Source organism: Salvia hispanica, chromosome 5 (genome assembly GCF_023119035.1).
Source record: "Salvia hispanica cultivar TCC Black 2014 chromosome 5, UniMelb_Shisp_WGS_1.0, whole genome shotgun sequence".
NCBI lineage: Eukaryota > Viridiplantae > Streptophyta > Magnoliopsida > Lamiales > Lamiaceae > Salvia > Salvia hispanica.
Window position 1 is genome coordinate 4,157,986 of NC_062969.1, and position 18,153 is coordinate 4,176,138.

An 18,153-nucleotide genomic window follows, 5' to 3' on the forward strand; every position below is an offset into this window, starting at 1 on the left:
AACCCAATAATAATATGTCAAGACTACTGAATTTTATAATTTTATTTCTATTTTATATGATTGGAGTGTCGGTTTGCTTTAAACTAAGTCATGGAGTTAGGAGTATAGTATTTTAAAGCTAGATTTATTTAGAAAATAAAGTTAAATAGTCTAAATAAACGCGCGGAACACAGATGCAAGTAGATAAACTTAAATTGGAAGAAAACAAATCTAAAAAAAAGGCTTCATGTATGATAAAAAAAAAAACGTGTAACATGATAGCCAGTGTCTAGACTAGATGTTCATAATCCAAAAGAATAAACTTCTAAAAAAATAAACTTGTCCAAATATAAGAAAAAGGCAGATGTTCACTGGATCATCTTCTCATAGAGTGTATGCTTGCTTAATCTCATCAATATCCAGACCCTTAAGCCTAACAACTGATTCAACGTGTCCTTTCAACGTGCGCAGCTCCCGCATCCTACGCCCAACGACACAATGTGAGATAACAGAATGTCTGGAGTAGACGAAAAATTAAGTAGTAGTCGCATCGTTACCTTGCTATCTCAGCTCTTCGTTTGGCTTCCTCTGCCAGCTGGTTGAGCTCGGAGAAATTGTTTATCTCGTTGAAAAGTTTGGTGTCAGGCACTTGCAGCCCGTGAAGGGTTCTCTGCTCGCGGGCCCATTGAAGCTCACGGTGCTCCTTCCCAAAATCCTTATGTCTGGTGAAAGCAGTCTGCAACGCGAGTAACAAACCATCTTAACATAACTGAATAAGTGTATAAACTATTAAGAGAGCTGAGATGGATTGAAAGTTACCCTTCTTTCAAGAACATGATCCCAAGCTTTCCCACTGAGAGCGTAACGCGTGAAGAATTTGATGATGTCGAGAGGGATGTAGGTGACGATGTTGTATAGCCAGATCACGCCCGCCCAGCCCCAACCGATTCCTTCAATTGCTGCAAAGCTCCAGTTTGCATATACCGCTATTAGAGTAGCAACCTGAAAGGCGGGCGACACAAGATGATCAAGTTTATGCAATAGTGAATTTGCATGATGATCAGACAATTGCTAACCAGTTGGGCAACGGCAAATGCAGCCACGAGCAACAGACCAGGGCGCTCAACAAACGACCAGCTTCTTGATCTTGTCACGAATATCAGAGCCTGGCTGATGGTGCTCACTTGCAGATATATTGCTGAAGCAAGCATCCTGAAGTCGCCGTTGGGAGTTTTCTCAAGTGTTTCCACCCCAAACACGCGCTGCCAGAGCAAAATGAGACGAAAATATTAGCAACTACAGCAATAAAAGTGTGCACAGCTACTACCATAGATCACATTACATATAACTTGACAACGAACTTACGGGAAAGAAATCTGTTTTATACGCTGTCCAAAAGAAGATGACAGTCATCAATGCCAAGTAACTACCAAGAACGATACCAGTTGCAAAGATTTCGGAGAGCTTCCAGCTGTCTGGCAGAGGTGATGGTTTAACTCTATCTTTCGATATAGTCATGATGGTACCTTGATTATATAAGTTGCAGCGTAAGTTACAGCGAGGAGAAAATGTAAAAGGGAAAGAGACTTCTCGCGTGAATAGTCAAAAATAGTGCAGATGGTAAAGAGCTAACCATCATTGAGTATTGCAATGATAAGAACCATAAAAGGCGGAAAGTCGAATTCCCATATCAAGGCTAACAGCATGAAACCAAGCTGATACATGGAAGGGGAAAACCATCAAGCTACAGCATTGTGAAAAGTAGCAACAAGGAAGTTTCATAATGCTGGAAAACTAACATCAATAGTAACTTACCACAACACGAATTGTAATAGAAACGGCATAAATCTGTCAAAAATATGGAACTTTCCATTGGTGAGATGGTGAAATATTTGAAGCAAGTATATGTGGACGGTTGAACTATCAAACAAGAGTTTTACCGTGTAGTTCTTCATCCTCTGGAAGATCGCTCGACTGCTCAGAACAGCGCAGACGATGACACTGAGTCCAGGTTCAGTAAGGACGATGTCAGAAGCACTGCGTGCTGCATCAGTTGCATCGGCTACAGCAATGCCGATATCAGCCTTTTTCAGAGCAGGAGCATCATTCACTCCATCGCCGGTCATTCCACATATGTGTTTTCTAGCTTGCAGGCGCTTTACAATCTCATATTTATGTTCTGACAAGTATATCCAAGATGAGCATAAAACTTGAGAATGCACATTAGGATTAGGATTAGGATTCGAGAGAGAAAGAGTCATTACCTGGGAAGACACCAGCAAAGCCATCAGCTTTCTCAATGAGCTCATCAATCGGCAGAGTAGCAATCGATTCATCCTTATTTTGGCCCAGTAAAGCTGATGACGGATACATATTAGTCCCCATTCCTAGTCTCCGGCCGGTTTCCTTTCCTATTGCAAGCTGATCCCCTGTTGCAACAGACAGATTTCTCATCTAAGTTAAAAGATAAACTGCATTATAACACATCCTAAATGCATAGTCATCAATCAAGCTTGTAATATCACATGAAGCCTTACCAGTTATCATTTTGACATTGACTCCGAGATCTAATGCCTCTCTTATAGTTTTTGCACTGTCGTGTCTAGGCGGATCAAAGAGAGGCACTAGACCAATGAATTGCCATGGTCCTCCAGTACTATCTTTCGTTTTTTCTGGAAGTTCCTGCAAATAATGTGCGATAGTTCGTTCAATACATAGTATTGGGAGATTAAAGCACAGTAGTGCATGATGAATAATACCTGGTATGCCACACCAAGTGATCTCAGACCTCTTTCCGCAAAATCATCAATCACAGCATGAACTCTTCGCTCTATGTGAGACTTATTGTGTGCAAGGTTTAGAATCTGCGAATGCATGTTCCGTTAATGAAACAAGGAAAAGAGGCATGAACTGTGACAAACTATACCTGCTCTGGTGCACCTTTGCTAGCCCTGTGCCACTTTCCTTCGTTGTCTATGTAAGTCAATGCTGTTCTCTTGTCAGTCGGGTTGAAAGGAAGGAAGTGCACTTCTCGAACTCCAGCACGTGCCTGTTCACAGTCTTATTAAAAGTCAAGATTTGCAAAACTTTCTAGTTTTGAGGCAGACAGAGTGACAATAGCTACCTCTTTCGGATCAGCCAGCATTCCTACAATGGCAGCATCTATGGCGTCCTGGTTTTCTGTTCGAGAGGCTCTAGCCGCCATCAGAAGAACCATATCAGCATCAACATCTTTCGAAAACACCTTAGGACAAGAAGTTCAATCAGTATAGAAGCACACACGCATCCAAATCATTAGGAGAGGAGCACAAGCCTACCTCGATGAGATTCTTATCAACGGTAAGCTTGTTCAGAGTGAGGGTCCCTGTCTTGTCGCTGCAAAGCACATCCATCCCGGCCATCTCTTCTATAGCAGTCATTCTCTTTGTTATAGCTCCCTGCACATATTTACACATATCATTGCACTGTGGTGTATGTTGAGTAAACACTAAACCAATATATAAATCCGAAGAATCAAGAAAACCTGCTGAGCCAAACGATGAGAGCCAATCGCCATTGTAACAGAGAGGACAGTTGGCATGGCTATTGGAATTCCTCCAATGAGGAGAACAAGAAGATTGTCGATGCCAGCCCGGTATTTCCTGTGTTGAATAGTGTACATCACTATACACTCTATAACCATCCCCACCGCAATGGAGCATATGCAGAAGTTTCCAATCGCAGTTAAAACCTGAGCATAGAGAAATAAAATTATGAAAAGGAGAGATTAGCAACAGCTTTTGTTCCAAAATATACTAAAAAGAGTACTCATTCAATAATGCAACATGCCTTTTGGAAGTGCCCGACTTGATTAGTGGTGTCGACAAGGTGAGCAGCCTTTCCAAAGAAGGTGTGAACACCCGTTGCATAAACAACAGCTTCGAGCTCTCCCAGTTTGCACGTAGAACCAGAGTAAACTGCTTCTCCTGGACCCTTGTTCACAGGAAGGGACTCCCCTGTCAAAGCAGACTGCAAACGCGAGATCAGTCGCTACATTAAAACAAAATGTGCATGCAGTCGACACACACCTGATCAATTTTAAGGGCATCGCCCTCCAAGAGACGAACATCAGCAGGAACTATATCTCCAAGCTTTATGCTAACAATGTCTCCAGGCACCAATCCGGAAGCCTCTATCTCGCTCCACGCCCCATTTCTAAGAACCTTGAGAAAATAACTAGAGGATCAAACAAAAAAACCACAAATGTGCAGTCACTATTAACCGAGAGTTTCTGCTGAGATCGAACTTTTGCTTTTGGAGCAAGGCGAGCCATGAGAGCAGCTGCTGCATTGCCTGCGTTATTCTCCTCGATGAAACTAATAGTCGAGTTGATGAAAAGCAAGGTGATGATACCCACAAAGTCCTGCCAATCCGGAGCCTTTCCCTGCCATGTTAAAATCAAGGATCAGAAAGCACCATTGAAAAAGTTTGTCCTAGAAAGAATGTCTTACTCCTCCATTAGCAAGGGCAATTGCCATGATAGCCGCCACTTCCATAACCCATGAAAGAGGATTCCACATAAACCCCAAAAACTTGAGGAATTTACTCTCCTAGAGCAAGCAAAACCCCATAAGTATATCATCAAGACTCATAGCTAATAAAAGTAAACAAGAATAGGGATTAAAATTGAATGAAATATGAGCACCTTCTTTTCTTCAAGCCTGTTGTATCCAACCTCGTTCAACCTCTCTTCAGCATCCTCAGTAGTGAGGCCCTCTTTGGTACATTTCAGACGTGGAAACAGCTCATCAATGGCGCAGTGTTCCTGCACACACACACACACACGATACCATTAGCAAGCAAGTTGAAAAAATAAAGAAAAATGGATAAAACTCCGAATTACCAAATCGACTGTCTCGTTCACGAGAGCTTCCATCTTCACAAAAGCCAGCAAAAACTCCTTTTCACAAATACGAAATGTTTCTTGAATCAAGAAGCTAGTTCAAGAAACGCCATGGACAAGAACTTCTGCAGTTTAAAAAATTGGGAATTATCATTGTGAGTATTTCTCAACGAAATTGATGAAACAAAAAACACAGTCTACCAACTAATAACCAAACATTCATTTGTACCTTCCAGTGTTGATGAAGAAAGTGATTAGATTACGCAGAAATAGAGGTTGGATTTGAAAAGATCTATCTGCATGTGTTGCTGCTAAATACTAGCAACAAACTGAATAGCAGAAAATAACCGCAATAGCCGCCCTCTCTTTCTCTCTCTCTCCAAATCGTTACAATCCGTTTCAACGGAACTACGATTATTTTGGGTGCTCATTTATTGGATTTAATTGTTAATTCAGTTTGTATCATATTTATGCATTGTTTATATAATATTACTGATTTTTTTAATAAAGAAAAGTGTGTTATTTCAATTTTCAAACAATAAAACTAAGCCACCACATTATGCATGTACACACGAGATTTCATTTAATAAATACTAGTACTCGTAGTATATAAAATTATTAATTGATGCTCAAATTTTATTTTATACTCCATAATTGTTCTATTTTAATCATTTAGCTTCAAATAATATTTTATTTATAAAATCAAATGTAAATTAAAAAAAACTAATTCCAAAAAGCTCTATAGGTGGCTGTTTAGTACTAGTACTAGTAGTATGATGGGAACATACTTGGGCACAATAATTCTACTATTTATGACTAAAAGGAGCAAGAGTTGTCTATTGTTGATGGTTTCACAACATGATTTCAAGAGTTGAGTTTAAAAAGTTACATTCTGAAAGGAATAAATCAGTACTTCAAAATACCAAGAATAAATAATCAGTATATTACAGAAACATTTAGTACATGCATTCGATTTAATGTTATTGTCATCTTTATAGAAGGCAAATTGCAAGCAAATTAATCAAGGATAAATCCTAAAATCAATTTTGTTAACAATAGTGGATAATACCTTTAAAATAAAATTATGATCTCCAATGATTGATGACTTGGTTGCTCCTTCTACTCGAGTCTGGATCCTCCCTCCTCCGATCTTTTGATTGCAATAGAGAAAAACTTTTAATCTGATCACATATTTATAATCAAATTTTTTAAAAAGATGAACATAATCTGGAAAACTAAAGAATATCTTTTTTTTAATCTACCCGAATTTTAATAAACATAATGTGGAGATAAAAATACTTTATAAATATATCCTCCAGAATTCTAACAGGAGTATGACGTGCCAATTGCCATCATCCATATCTACTCTGGATTCCCACGTAAGTATGAATTTTCATCATTCATATCTGCTGATTAAAATCTTATATTTATGGAATATATATGAAAGTCATTACCCACCTCTTTTAATTTTGATTTAATTCTACTCTCGTGTTCTCTATACCGATATCAAGACTAAATAAATAGGGCAAATTGCGAAATAAATCACTATTCGAATTCTGATATATCCCACACTTTTTAAAAACTAAAAATTGAATAAAGAGAGTTGAAAAATTAGTAATTATCTCATCTACCTTATTTCTAGGGAAATTTGCAAGTGGCGCATCATCATATATTTTACTGGAAAGGAGGCAAAAATATGAATTCACCTGAATTTGACAAACTTCATGATTTATTTGACAATTTACCATAATAATATGAATATTTAGAAGAAAAAAAAAACGGAGGGGACAAGTGCATTGGGAGATTCTGGACTGAGATTATTACAATAAATCATTGAATAAATGAATCAACGTTTAACATTTCAAATCACGTATACACACACATGTGAGACAGTATACAGATTGCTAAAATATACAGCACAAACATGGGCACAGCCTCTTTACCTATCCCTGAAAATTCCTCTGCTCATCGAACCCATCTCCCACCAAGGAAGCATCGCGAACCAAGAATACAGAATCACAACGAATCTCGTCCTCAAGCCTCCTCCGCTTTCAGAAGCCTCAGGTCTTCAAGAAATAACCGGTTTTCTTTCCAGTTTGCAGCAACAGGTGGGATTGGCAGTAACCGAAAGCATACAGCGAACTGAAAATGTTAAACTACGACAGTTTGACCTGTAAAACCATCTTGCAGCTGTAGAGAGCCATCTTTCATCAAGTTTAAGCTCAAGCTCTTGAATCTTTCTCTCGAATACTGTCGCGAGGCCTTTCTCCAGTCCGTCCCTGTTTTCATCATTGCCACAAACTCATCGTAGCTGATTTTCCCGTCCTGCGAGAACCCCAATTATGATAATAAGCACTCAGTTATTAATTACGGATATAAAAGAATATGGCAAGATCAGGGTCTTAAACCTTGTCAGTATCAACTTCGCCCATGATGTTGTTAAGTACATCAAGTTCGGGTTCACCTGAATCGTCCACTAAAGCTTCTCGTAGCTCGTCTAGTTCTATGTACCCACTCCCATCTTTGTCGAAGAACGTAAATGCTTTGCGGAAATGCTCGTCGTTCTCCATCCTCTGTAGGTGGATTGTAACAGCCACAAATTCTCCATAGTCCAACACACCGTTCCCATCAACATCAGCCTATTGAATTTAGAGACGAGTTCTTGAGTTAGGACACTTGCAAAAATCTGGGTTTTAGGGATAAAGATATTGCAGAAATCTGGGTTTCAGGGAGTAATACTTCCTATACCACTAGATAAGAGTGAACTAGGTTATCTTGAATTCACATCTGATTCTTAAAGCAAAAATTCAACATTGACAAATATTTCAAGTTTTTAACAGTGAGGGGTATTGATGCTTTCAAGACTGAGATTTGGATACTCACCACATCCATTAGTAGCCTTATCTCAGGATCTGCAAGCTGGGAACCCACTTTCCTCAAACCAGCTTTTAGTTCCTCAAATGTTACCTTCCCATCATCATCAGTATCCATCAATGCGAACATATCTCTAATTATTTCTACCTCTTCAACAGACAAATGTTCCGCGATTACCTACACAGTTGTGTTACGATCAGATTATCATTACCAGAGTGAAGTAACTAAAGATTAAAAAAAATGTTTAAAAAAATGGCAGCGTCTAACTCATGCATCTGTCACTAAGCAACATCATGTCTCAGTTTTAAGTTTATATATGGCTGTAGATAACCAATAATCATTTTCCTAAATTTAGTAGTCTGTGCTGAGGAAGAACTTTGTGTTTGCAATAACAAGCTCAAAGTTTACCAATACATAAGGCTAGATGCTTACCCTCAGAGCTTTCTTCTTGAATCTGTTCATTACAGAAAATTGTTTGAGTCTTGCTCTTACAATATCCCCCAAAGGTACATTTGGAGCCTTTTTCGCATTTTGTATCCATGGATGCTCTGCTCAAAACCACATAGTACATGTTAGAACTGTTGCACAAAAACAAGATGTTGCATAAATTTCATCTCTTGTTTTGCAAGATTAGCAAACTATAATATGCTCTGATACTCATTTTTAACTCACATCTTTGCATTAAATTTATTTTCATATAACTAGATCTCAATTGATTAATACATAGTACTATCATAGGCTTTTGTGGTTCCTACATTTCAAAAAAACTGTTATACACAAGTGATATATGAACAAGTAAGCCTTTCCATGAATTGCTAGAAATTTAGGGCGACACCAGTACATGTTCACTAGGACAAACAGTTTAGGAGAATGAATAGAACAGTGTGTTCCGATCAGGAAGTACAGGAAGTAGATGCGCAGAAAAATGACTTTCTTAGCTCAAAACTTTCAGATCTTTGAGAGTTACTCCTTTTGTTCCACTCAAAGTGACACATATCTAAAATGAAGCCACCATACTCTCTACTTTGTTCTATCTCCTACTTCATTCTCTCTCCACTTAACGAACTAAATAACACTACATTAAATCATGTGTCGTAAAAGAAATGCTTCACTTTAAATGAAATGAGAGAGTACTATTTATTGATTTTGATGTTTTATGGAATAGAATTTAAAAGAATCAGATAACTTTTCTCACTGTCACATCTTTCCTCCTCAGCATGCAAGCTTACAATTATTCACAATCAAAGTATTCATGGATAACACAAGCACTACCTCTCTCACTTTTCTATAAAAGTGTGGTTTGAAAATATTAGACAAACTCACCAAGAACCTGCTCAGCTGTCAAACGCTTTTCGGTGTCTGGTTCCAGCATTTGCCTAACAAGGCTTTTTGCACTTTCAGAAACCTGTGGCCATGGCTCCCTTTTGAAATCAATCACGCCTCTCAAAATCGCAAGCGCCACACCTTGCTCGCTTTCTGCATTGAGCAGCAAACAGAGCAATATCTCAGGTCTGTGTCCTGCTTATTGGCTCTAAGTTTCGAATCAAAACGGAGAGTATACCTGCCCAAAACGGAGGAACACCACACAATAGAATATACAGAATCACTCCAGCACTCCATATATCAACTTCAGGTCCATAATTTCGCTTCAATACCTCCGGCGCCATATAATACGGACTTCCCACGATTTCAGAAAACCTTTCACCTGATTCCACAAATATTATTTACCAAAATTTAAGCTCAAACATAAATTCGAATCCCCTCCGTTAGGTTTCACCAATTTTCAATTAGAGATTATCGATCACAATTAGGATTTGATAGCAAACCTACCAGGCTTGAAGAAGACCGACAAGCCGAAATCGATGACTTTGAGAGCCGAATTCTCCTTCTTGTTAGCGAAGAGGAAATTCTCCGGTTTCAAATCTCTATGCATAACGCCGTTCTGGTGGCACATCCGGACGACCTGAGCTACGGTCTTGGCGACGGTGGCGGCCGCCCTCTCGCTGTAGTGTCCCCGCGCCACGATCCTGTCGAAGAGCTCTCCGCCCTCGCAGAGCTCCATCACGAGGTGCACAGCCTCGCTGTCCTCGTAGGCGGCGCGCATCTTCACGATGTTGGCGTGCTCCGGCAGGCTCGACATGATCGCCACCTCGCGGCGGACGTCCTCGACGTCGACCGCGGTGCGGAGCTTCTTCTTCGAGATGGACTTGCACGCGAGCGCCTCGCGCGTCTCGCGGTCGGTGCAGAGGTAGGTGACGCCGAACTCGCCACGGCCGAGCTCGCGGCCGAGGACGTACTTGTCGGAGATCCGCGTGCGCGGCATGAAGTCCTTCAGCACGCGGATCGGAGCCGGGGATCGGGAGTAGGGATTGGGGAAGTGCTCGCCGCGGTGGTTTTTGCGGGGTTTTGAATTTGGGGGCTCCGTTTCGGGAGGTCGGATGCACGCGTTGCAATTCCCCATGGATGAGAGTTTTGAGGTCGAAGAGTTCTGAAGGAATGAGAATTTGCAGCGCCGCCGTCAGTGGTGGTGGTGGTGGTGGTGGTGGAAGAAGAAGATTGTAATTTTGGTGGAAAAGTGTTTGTGTTTAAAAAAGGAGTTTTTATAATGTTTAAGAATTTTAATTATTGTTTTGCTTTTGGCCTTTGGAATTATCGTTTCACATTTGATTTATATATTTCGCTTTACATTTATATTTATGATATATAACACATTTTTGTGTAATTGGATCATATATTTCATATTATCTTTGAACAAATTGTTTGAATTTATCATCTTATCTTGTAACTTGTACCTAACTTACATTCATAATTTGGAGTTGGAATTGATTGATCCAAATTAATATGCGTCGTAGAGTAGGAAAAGGGTGGATATTAATCAGTGCAACATATGCAATAAATTGTTGTTTACGATGTGGTTGTGAGCATGTTCCAAGAATTGAAAGGTAAATTGTGTTTTTGTTGATCGATGAAATAAAAAACAAATTATTAGTCGGTGGCATTAATAGTCATACCAAAGTCTCTTTGGATGAGATAATTCGTAAGCGACAAAACTTATATACTACGACTATAGTACTATCTTGGCTTAATTGAGACTCTTGGTATTTTGAATACAATCTCTTCACGCACCAAACTCTCCCAAAATTACGAGCACTTAATTCATATCATTACTTAACAATTATCTGAATTCTGAGCATAAATCCGTCAAGCTGTCTAACGTGTTTGAAATATTTCACTATACGAAGATAATTTATTTTAAATTTATTGATAGTAAGTCGAATAGACAGCATCAGATCAGTAAGCATATAATTAGTTCAATATTTCTAATAGATGAATGCTGCTTAATTAATGATTTATGTAATTATCGACTAAAATTCGGTGCACTGACAGTTTTAATGACGGAAGGATTCAAAGTCAAGGTGTTTTTCAACTTCCCAAAAAGAAAATCAAAACAAACAAGAAATCGAGTTTTTATAATTAGATTTTGATTCTTCATTTTGACTGCTAAGTCTCTAACTACCGAATGCCGTGGAATTTTAATAATCATTAATTGCGTAACGACAGAAAAAAGAAAAATATTCGATTTTCTTAAGATTTAAATTTTTGTTTCTTTTTTAATTGAGCTATGATATGAATTCGATTGATTTTACTCTAGATTTGAGGGAGTTTATTAATATCGGTGCAATGTCAAATGTGTATAACTGTATAAGGAGTGTGTGTATTGTGTGAAATACAACAATCCTTTGATGCTATTTTTTGTGATTTAAATGTTTTTCTTCTGGTAAATTAAACATGCCTGTAATGGAATAGTATTATACTAATTAGGAAGAAATTAAGTCTGAAATCCAACAAAGATGTATTAGGCTTTCTTAGTAATGTTTTGTTACGCGTAGAAGTTGGTAACTCTTTGATGCTATAATTTTTCATATTATAGTAAAACAATTTAATAACTGAATATGGAGATCTCTTATTTTTGTTTTTTCGTTTGACAAGTGTCGTGTGGAATGACTTAGAGTTGTCGCGAGAAATAAGAAATTGTTCTAGAAGTTGATAGTAGTAGTAGTAGGATAGTGATAAAATGCAAACTTATAGTATATTGTACAAACTCAAAACTCCTCAACATAACTTCAACACAATTTCAATACAATATTAACGCAGTGTAAAATTTCAAGATTTTAATGTCAACACAATATCAACAAAATATCAACACAAAGCATCAATCATTCTGTTGATGTTTTTTTGTGATCTGTTGACATTTTTCAATGGTCCAGATCATAGTTTTGAGTTTGTACAATATTTAGAGTTTTCATTTGATCACATCCCATATTTATGATTTTGTTGGAGGATGAATAGTATCATTTATTTATAATATTACTGGAAAAAATTAGCGTAAACATGTTTTCCTCCCATATATGTTTATGATTTTGTTGGAGGATGAATAGTAACATTTATTTATAATATTACTGGAAAAAATTAGCGTAAACATGTTTTCCGTAAATACTCTACTTAATTGAGCAGGTGCACCAAATAATTGAATAATGGCAGAATCCTAAGCGTCGAGTAGTGGGTAATATCTAATACACCACACCAAACATAATACACATATTACTACAACCTATTAATAATCTTCTTCAATCATAGATTCAACAAATGAAATATATACGTTTAAATTACAATATGGTCCCTGTGACTTGTCATTCTATACCAATATTTCATTTCATGATGGAGAAACTTGCATGGCCAGTTGCCATCGGCATTAATGAAACTATAATTTTTCCTTCAAAGAAGGGTTATAAGTAGTTTGATTATAATTTATAAATGAAGTTAGTCTACCATATATAGGAGTATTTAATTAACCTCAAAAATATGTTGCTATATTTCATTAATTCTCATGTGTATTTCTTCAATTTAGCATGTCATTATCTCAAGATTTATAATTTGAGATACGATAATTAATATAAAGACCATGAGATGATATTCATATACCCTTGTTGGCGTGATGTAGAAATTGTGGAACTTTACACTCTCGAATCTTGAGGATTACATGAACAACATTCCTTTTTTCCTCTCTTTTTTGGAAAGTTGCGGTAAAAGGGGAGCAAAACGAATGGTGTGAAAAAAGGGCTTCTTTCCACAATAATGCCTCCCCAATTCATCGAAAGTGATATTTGTCACACATAATTCGTCTTATAGAGTTTTTATGTTACTACATACACGTAATACTCTTTCACCAAATACGCAAATATACACATCCAAATAATGCCTTATATTACATACCGACGTCACATACCACCTAAAAAAATAAATAATAGATCCTACATACATGACTCGACAAAAAGGTGGTGTTTTGGGTGTGTTTTTTTTTCTAAACGAAGAAAAAAGGCTTATATTGAATTTTAGAGGGACATAGCCCATAATGATTGTTACTCCATGACTTTCCCTTTCAACATGCTAAAGGAGCCTACTTTCCAATATTCATCACAATAAAGAGGAAAAAAAGATAAAGGTTGCAAACCTTTTCCACAGTTTCCAATTTCCATGATCCATTTATAGATTGCTTATACCTGGAATTGTGACTATAGCTCTTTTGATAGGAATCATAAATTATTCTTTTCCTTTCTATGAGTAATTGTTATGCAACAAAATACTACACTCTTCGTCCGCAATTAAATCTTAGATATGTGATCAAGATCAAGTTCAACTCCGATCAAGTTCAACTCCGAGAAGCTGATCATCTATGGAAGCTTCGAGATGATGCCAAATCTTTTTTGGATCGCTCGACCCCTTTAAAATACAGCATAAGTCGTTTTGTGTTGAAGATAATTAAACTTCTTTCGTTTGGGAAAGGATCCCATTCATGAATCTCCCCCAAGTTGGATCAATATCCCCCCTTGGAATTTTTTGGGATCAATTCCACCTCAGCTCCCCCCTTTTGGCTCCCGAAACCAATTTTCGGCCTCCCGGTCCTAATTCGGTCTCGGTTAGTTGTAAGTTTGGATGTTTGGCACCAACGTTTGGGTCATCCTTCTTTCAATAAACTGAAGCTTTTATCTGATATATTGTCTCCTTCTAGTACTCAATTATCTACTTGTCATATCTGCCCTCTAGCAAAACAAAGAAAGCTGCCTTTCCCAACATCTTCCCACAAATCTTCTGCCATCTTTGATTTGATCCATTGTGATGTATGGGGGCTAGACTTCCCTCATATGTTTTCCCCAAAACCCCTGACACCTTTTACTATTGTTCAACAAACCCCCAACATACTCAAATAAAGGGTTTTTGGGGGTTTTCTACTTTACCCCAAATTTGGATAAAAGCAAAAATAAATTCTCCCAAAATTTTCAAGTGCATATTCATTGGGTAAACCTCCGGATACAAGGGGTATAAAGTCATGGATTTGGAGAACAATAACATTTTCATTTAAAATGTTATTTTCCATTATTTTCCCTGGCGACTTCCCCTTTTTCCCTGGACACCATCTTCCCTTCCCGTTTTCCTCTTCTTTTGGCCCCCTGCACACCCCAGTCGAAAATCTTTCTCTTCCCCTTCTATTGACAAAATACTTCCCAACCTAATAACATTGATGATGTATCAATTGCCGGGTCCTCACCATTCTTTCCTTTGGGGGGGTTATCAAAAAACCAACACATCCCGATTATATATGTAACCCCCGGGGGTCTCTCCCCCCAAATATCCCTTTTTTTCTTATTTTTTTCTTCCAAAAATTTGCCCTTACCTCAAAATTTATCTTCTTCTTTCCATCCTCCCCGAGCCTAATTCCTATAAACAAGCAGCACAACATCCCGAGTGGGGATTGGGCCCTGCAAGAGGAGTTCCCAGGCCCCCCGATGGGGGCAAATCGTGGTGATCACGGTGTTGCCTCCAGGCAAATTCCCATATCTTGCAAATGGGGGCCGAAACAAATTTAAGGGGATGCTACGGTAAAAGATATAAAGCTCGTTTGGTTGCTAAAGGATTCCAAAAACCAAAAACAGGTGGGTTTTTTATGACCGTTCTTCCGGGTTTTCAAGGGACCCCTTTTTAAAAATGGTTCTTGCTCTAAGGGCTTTGGATGGGGAAACTTGCTCATCTTAAAAATTTAAAAATTTCTTTTATGGTTTAACTTGATGAAGAAATATAAAATGACAAGCCCCGGGTTTTGGGTTTTTCCGGAAACTCCCCAGAATGGGGAAAGCTTGTTTTTTGGGGAAAAAATCTCTTTATGGCCTCAAGCAAGCTTTCGGCAATGGTATTTGAGATGGATTTTACAACGGTATATAGTCCATCTTGAGGGGGGCTCTTAGATATGTGATCAAGATCAAGTTCAACTCCGATCAAGTTCAACTCCGAGAAGCTGATCATCTATGGAAGCTTCGAGATGATGATTGAAATGAAGACTTGAGCTCAGCTCATACAGCTGGCATTGAGCTGTCACTGAGTTGTCATCCTAGCTGGCATTAGTTAGTTTGTTTTATTAGATTTTGATCTTTTAGCTTTCACCCAATATATAAGGTGATTTACACACTTGTATTTGTAATTCGATTGACTCAATAAACAAATCAAGTTCTCTCTTTGTTTAGCATGATTATGCTGAAATTACAAACTTGTTAAGTACGATTGACTATTATCTCAAAGCATACATGATACGTCATTTTTCGTGGTGTAATTATAGGAATCCACATATAAGAGAATCGTGACGGAATAGATAGTTTTCATGAAACACGCATACACCTATTAATTAGGCCATAGAGTTTAAAACGATACTCGTACCTAATTAGAAATAAAAACTTGCATTATCCCATCAAATTATGTGCAATATTCATGTGAGTAGTCCAAATCCAAAAATTGTTAACTCCTTCCCAATTCATATTTAGTTTTGGGCTACTCGAGTTGGGCCCATTACTCAGACAATAGCTCATGGGCCAGATTGACTCGTAAGCCCATATCTCGTTTCTTCCCAAATTTTAATGATACTTCCAGTTATATGTACTATCCATATAATATTACTACCTCCGTCCCCCAAATTTGCTACACTTTGATACGGCACGAGTTTTAAGAAATGTAATAGAAAGTGAGTTGAAAAAGTTGGTGGGATGTGGGTCATACTTTTAAAGTATTAGTTTTATAATAAAATGTGAGTAGGAATGAGTTAGTGGAATATGAGGTCCACTACCAAAAATGATAAAAGTGAAGTGTATCAAATTTTCAGGGACGGACCGAAATGGTAAACTGTATCAAATTTTCAGGGACAGAGGTAGTATCAGTTTCGGATTCTGACTAATGCCATGTTGAAATATTTTCACTCATACCTTTGTAAGGATAAAATGCTTGTATTTTATACTCTAAGTTCAAGATTTACATAAAATAAATGACATTATTCCAAAAAAAAAAATCAATTTCAAGTTTTAAGAAGATTTTGTAAATGTCATGACAAATTTCTAGGATCACAAAAAGCTGTTACTATAATATCATACAGGTTATAAAAGACTACAAAATCTTTTTTAGGTTCTTATTTTCTTAAAATTACTCATTTTTGCTATATGAATTAAGGTTATTAGTAGATAATCACGAACTTTAGCAAAATCTGATATTTCTACGAAACCTAAGTGATTAAAAGTCATCAACTTTATATAATGTTTCAATTTTCCACTGCGAGTATTTCATGCAATCGTTAAAATTGACAGATTTAATTCTTTGTGGCATACTTAATCCGACATGGTAAAATATGTGGTGCCAAAACAACTATGTTTAGAAAGATGAAATTGCTGCTAACATTATAACCAGTTTCTCTATGTGGGTATTTTGCTTATAATCTATCTTATTCACATGCAATTTAAATATAAAATTTAAAAAAATCTAGAATTAGTAAATGTGATTATAATAATTTAGAATTGATATTTTTATACACTAGGATCACCAATATCATTATTATTCACTCTCTTTGTATCGGCTAAGATGACACATTTTTTTGTCGGTATGAGATTTTAGAAATTTTTTGTTAATATTTTTAATTGGAGAGGAAAAAGGTAAATGTAAGTATTAAACGCAGAGAAAAAGACATAGTACATATTTTAATGAGAAAGAGAAAAGCGGTTGGATATACTTTCTCCGTCCCCAAAGAGTATGAACTATTTTCTTTTTTGTCCATCCTTATAGAGTATGAATTTTCTAATTTTGAAAAATTCAAACAACATACTACCTCTACACAACATTTTATTTACAATTTATATTATTACAATTAACACTTATGCCATTATAATAATGTGGACCTCACTCTCCACTAACATTATCCACTACCCTTTCTCTCTCTATTACTACTTTTTTTCTTTTTTTATTAAAACCCATATTGAATCTAAAGTTTATATTCACTGGAGATGGATGGAGTATTAATTAGCGGGAAATTTTTTACAGAAATTTATAATTTAAAAGAAAAGTTAATAAATTACTCCACTTCCACTTGTATAAAACCTGACTTAAGTATCCTGGCATAGTAAATTATTCTAAATTATTTGTGGGTAGTAAAAATAATTTTTAATTTAATTTATTTTTATATTCTGAATATCTCCCAAAATCTTACTAGAACACACCACGCCTTCTCGACTCCTCCCTCACCGCCGGGGCCGCCGAGCCCGCTGTCTCTGCTGCCAATATAATCCCACAGCCCTCAGCCAAGGTAAGTTTACAGTATTGGTGTATTATTAATGAATTTGAGTTGCGACCAAAATTGGAGTTCTTGATTTTTTTGTCCGTTGGGAAAAATTATGGAATTAGACAATTGTTTAGGTAGTGTTAATGTTCAAAAAATATAATGGGATATGAAACGGGAAGCAATTTCTTACTGTCAGCACATGTAATGCTATTTAGAGCACTCTCAATGGTGCCGGCTAAAAGTCGGTGTTTTTTCGCCGTCTATCGCCGAGTTATCGCCGACCAACGGGAGAGGTCGGCGATAATTCGGCGATTTTTCCTCCCGTTTTATCGCCAACCGGCGAAAAATCGCCGGATTATCGCCTAATTATCCCCGACCACTGTGGGCGATAATTCGGCGATAAATATATTTTTTGTTTTTTTTTTTTAATTTTCCCCCTATAAATACACACCTTCTCTTCATTCTCTCCCCATCCTCATCCCTTTTCTCTCTTCATTCTCTCCTCATCCTCATCCATTTTCTCTCTTCATTTATTTTCTCTCTCTCCATCTATATTTAATGAATTTTGAATCGTCTTCTCATTCTCGGTCCGACGAGGAGATATCTCATTCTTCTTCCGAAGAGGAGGTACCTCCCGCTCCCACCGGATGGGATGTCGCGGGTTTCGCCAACAACCCAGTCAACAACTATATCTCCCGTTTCATACAAAGCGAGCTTTATTATATATACAAAAATAAAACAATTAAATTAGTGATGATGTAAAAATGAAATG

At 37.3% G+C, this 18,153-nt stretch overlaps 2 protein-coding genes across 4 annotated transcripts; both read right to left on the reverse strand.

Annotated features, from left to right (window-relative positions):
- Positions 1–215: 215 nt before the first annotated feature.
- LOC125188895 (plasma membrane ATPase 2-like) lies at positions 216–6,603 on the reverse strand. Of its 3 annotated transcripts, XM_048085986.1 has the most exons (23): positions 6,493–6,603; positions 5,931–6,042; positions 4,862–4,986; positions 4,664–4,783; positions 4,470–4,568; positions 4,265–4,402; positions 4,047–4,181; positions 3,808–3,987; positions 3,503–3,709; positions 3,297–3,416; positions 3,104–3,223; positions 2,906–3,028; positions 2,739–2,843; positions 2,517–2,661; positions 2,244–2,408; positions 1,920–2,158; positions 1,795–1,827; positions 1,613–1,694; positions 1,345–1,505; positions 1,056–1,241; positions 799–981; positions 537–715; positions 216–460 (listed from the first exon to the last, which is right to left on the reverse strand). In XM_048085986.1, the coding sequence occupies exons 3-23, from the start codon at positions 4,892–4,894 to the stop codon at positions 364–366; spliced, it is 2,850 nt and encodes a 949-aa protein (XP_047941943.1). In that variant the 5' UTR covers positions 4,895–4,986; positions 5,931–6,042; positions 6,493–6,603; the 3' UTR covers positions 216–363. The 3 variants fall into 3 exon arrangements, with proteins under 3 accessions (XP_047941943.1, XP_047941944.1, XP_047941945.1); XM_048085988.1 differs by lacking the exons at positions 216–460; positions 537–715; positions 799–981 and having other exon boundaries at positions 1,084–1,241; positions 1,422–1,505; XM_048085987.1 differs by lacking the exons at positions 4,664–4,783; positions 4,862–4,986; positions 5,931–6,042; positions 6,493–6,603 and having other exon boundaries at positions 4,047–4,173.
- A 75-nt stretch (positions 6,604–6,678) lies between these two features.
- Positions 6,679–10,312, reverse strand: LOC125188896 (calcium-dependent protein kinase 10-like). Its single transcript, XM_048085989.1, has 7 exons — positions 9,566–10,312; positions 9,297–9,440; positions 9,059–9,211; positions 8,168–8,283; positions 7,745–7,912; positions 7,270–7,500; positions 6,679–7,186 (listed from the first exon to the last, which is right to left on the reverse strand). The coding sequence occupies exons 1-7, from the start codon at positions 10,194–10,196 to the stop codon at positions 7,013–7,015; spliced, it is 1,617 nt and encodes a 538-aa protein (XP_047941946.1). The 5' UTR covers positions 10,197–10,312; the 3' UTR covers positions 6,679–7,012.
- Between the last annotated feature and the right edge of the window lie 7,841 nt (positions 10,313–18,153).

Coding starts and splice junctions, on each gene's coding strand:
- LOC125188895 (XM_048085986.1), bottom strand. CDS start 4,894: ATGGAAGCTCTCGTGAACGAGACAGTCGATTTG. Junction 2,409..2,516: donor CAATGTCAAAATGATAACTG/GTAAGGCTTCAT, acceptor CTGTTGCAACAG/GGGATCAGCTTGCAATAGGA. Junction 1,695..1,794: donor CTATTACAATTCGTGTTGTG/GTAAGTTACTAT, acceptor TCCATGTATCAG/CTTGGTTTCATGCTGTTAGC.
- LOC125188896 (XM_048085989.1), bottom strand. CDS start 10,196: ATGGGGAATTGCAACGCGTGCATCCGACCTCCCGAAACGGAGCCCCCA. Junction 7,913..8,167: donor TCAAGAAGAAAGCTCTGAGG/GTAAGCATCTAG, acceptor ACAACTGTGTAG/GTAATCGCGGAACATTTGTC. Junction 7,187..7,269: donor GCGAAGTTGATACTGACAAG/GTTTAAGACCCT, acceptor GGGTTCTCGCAG/GACGGGAAAATCAGCTACGA.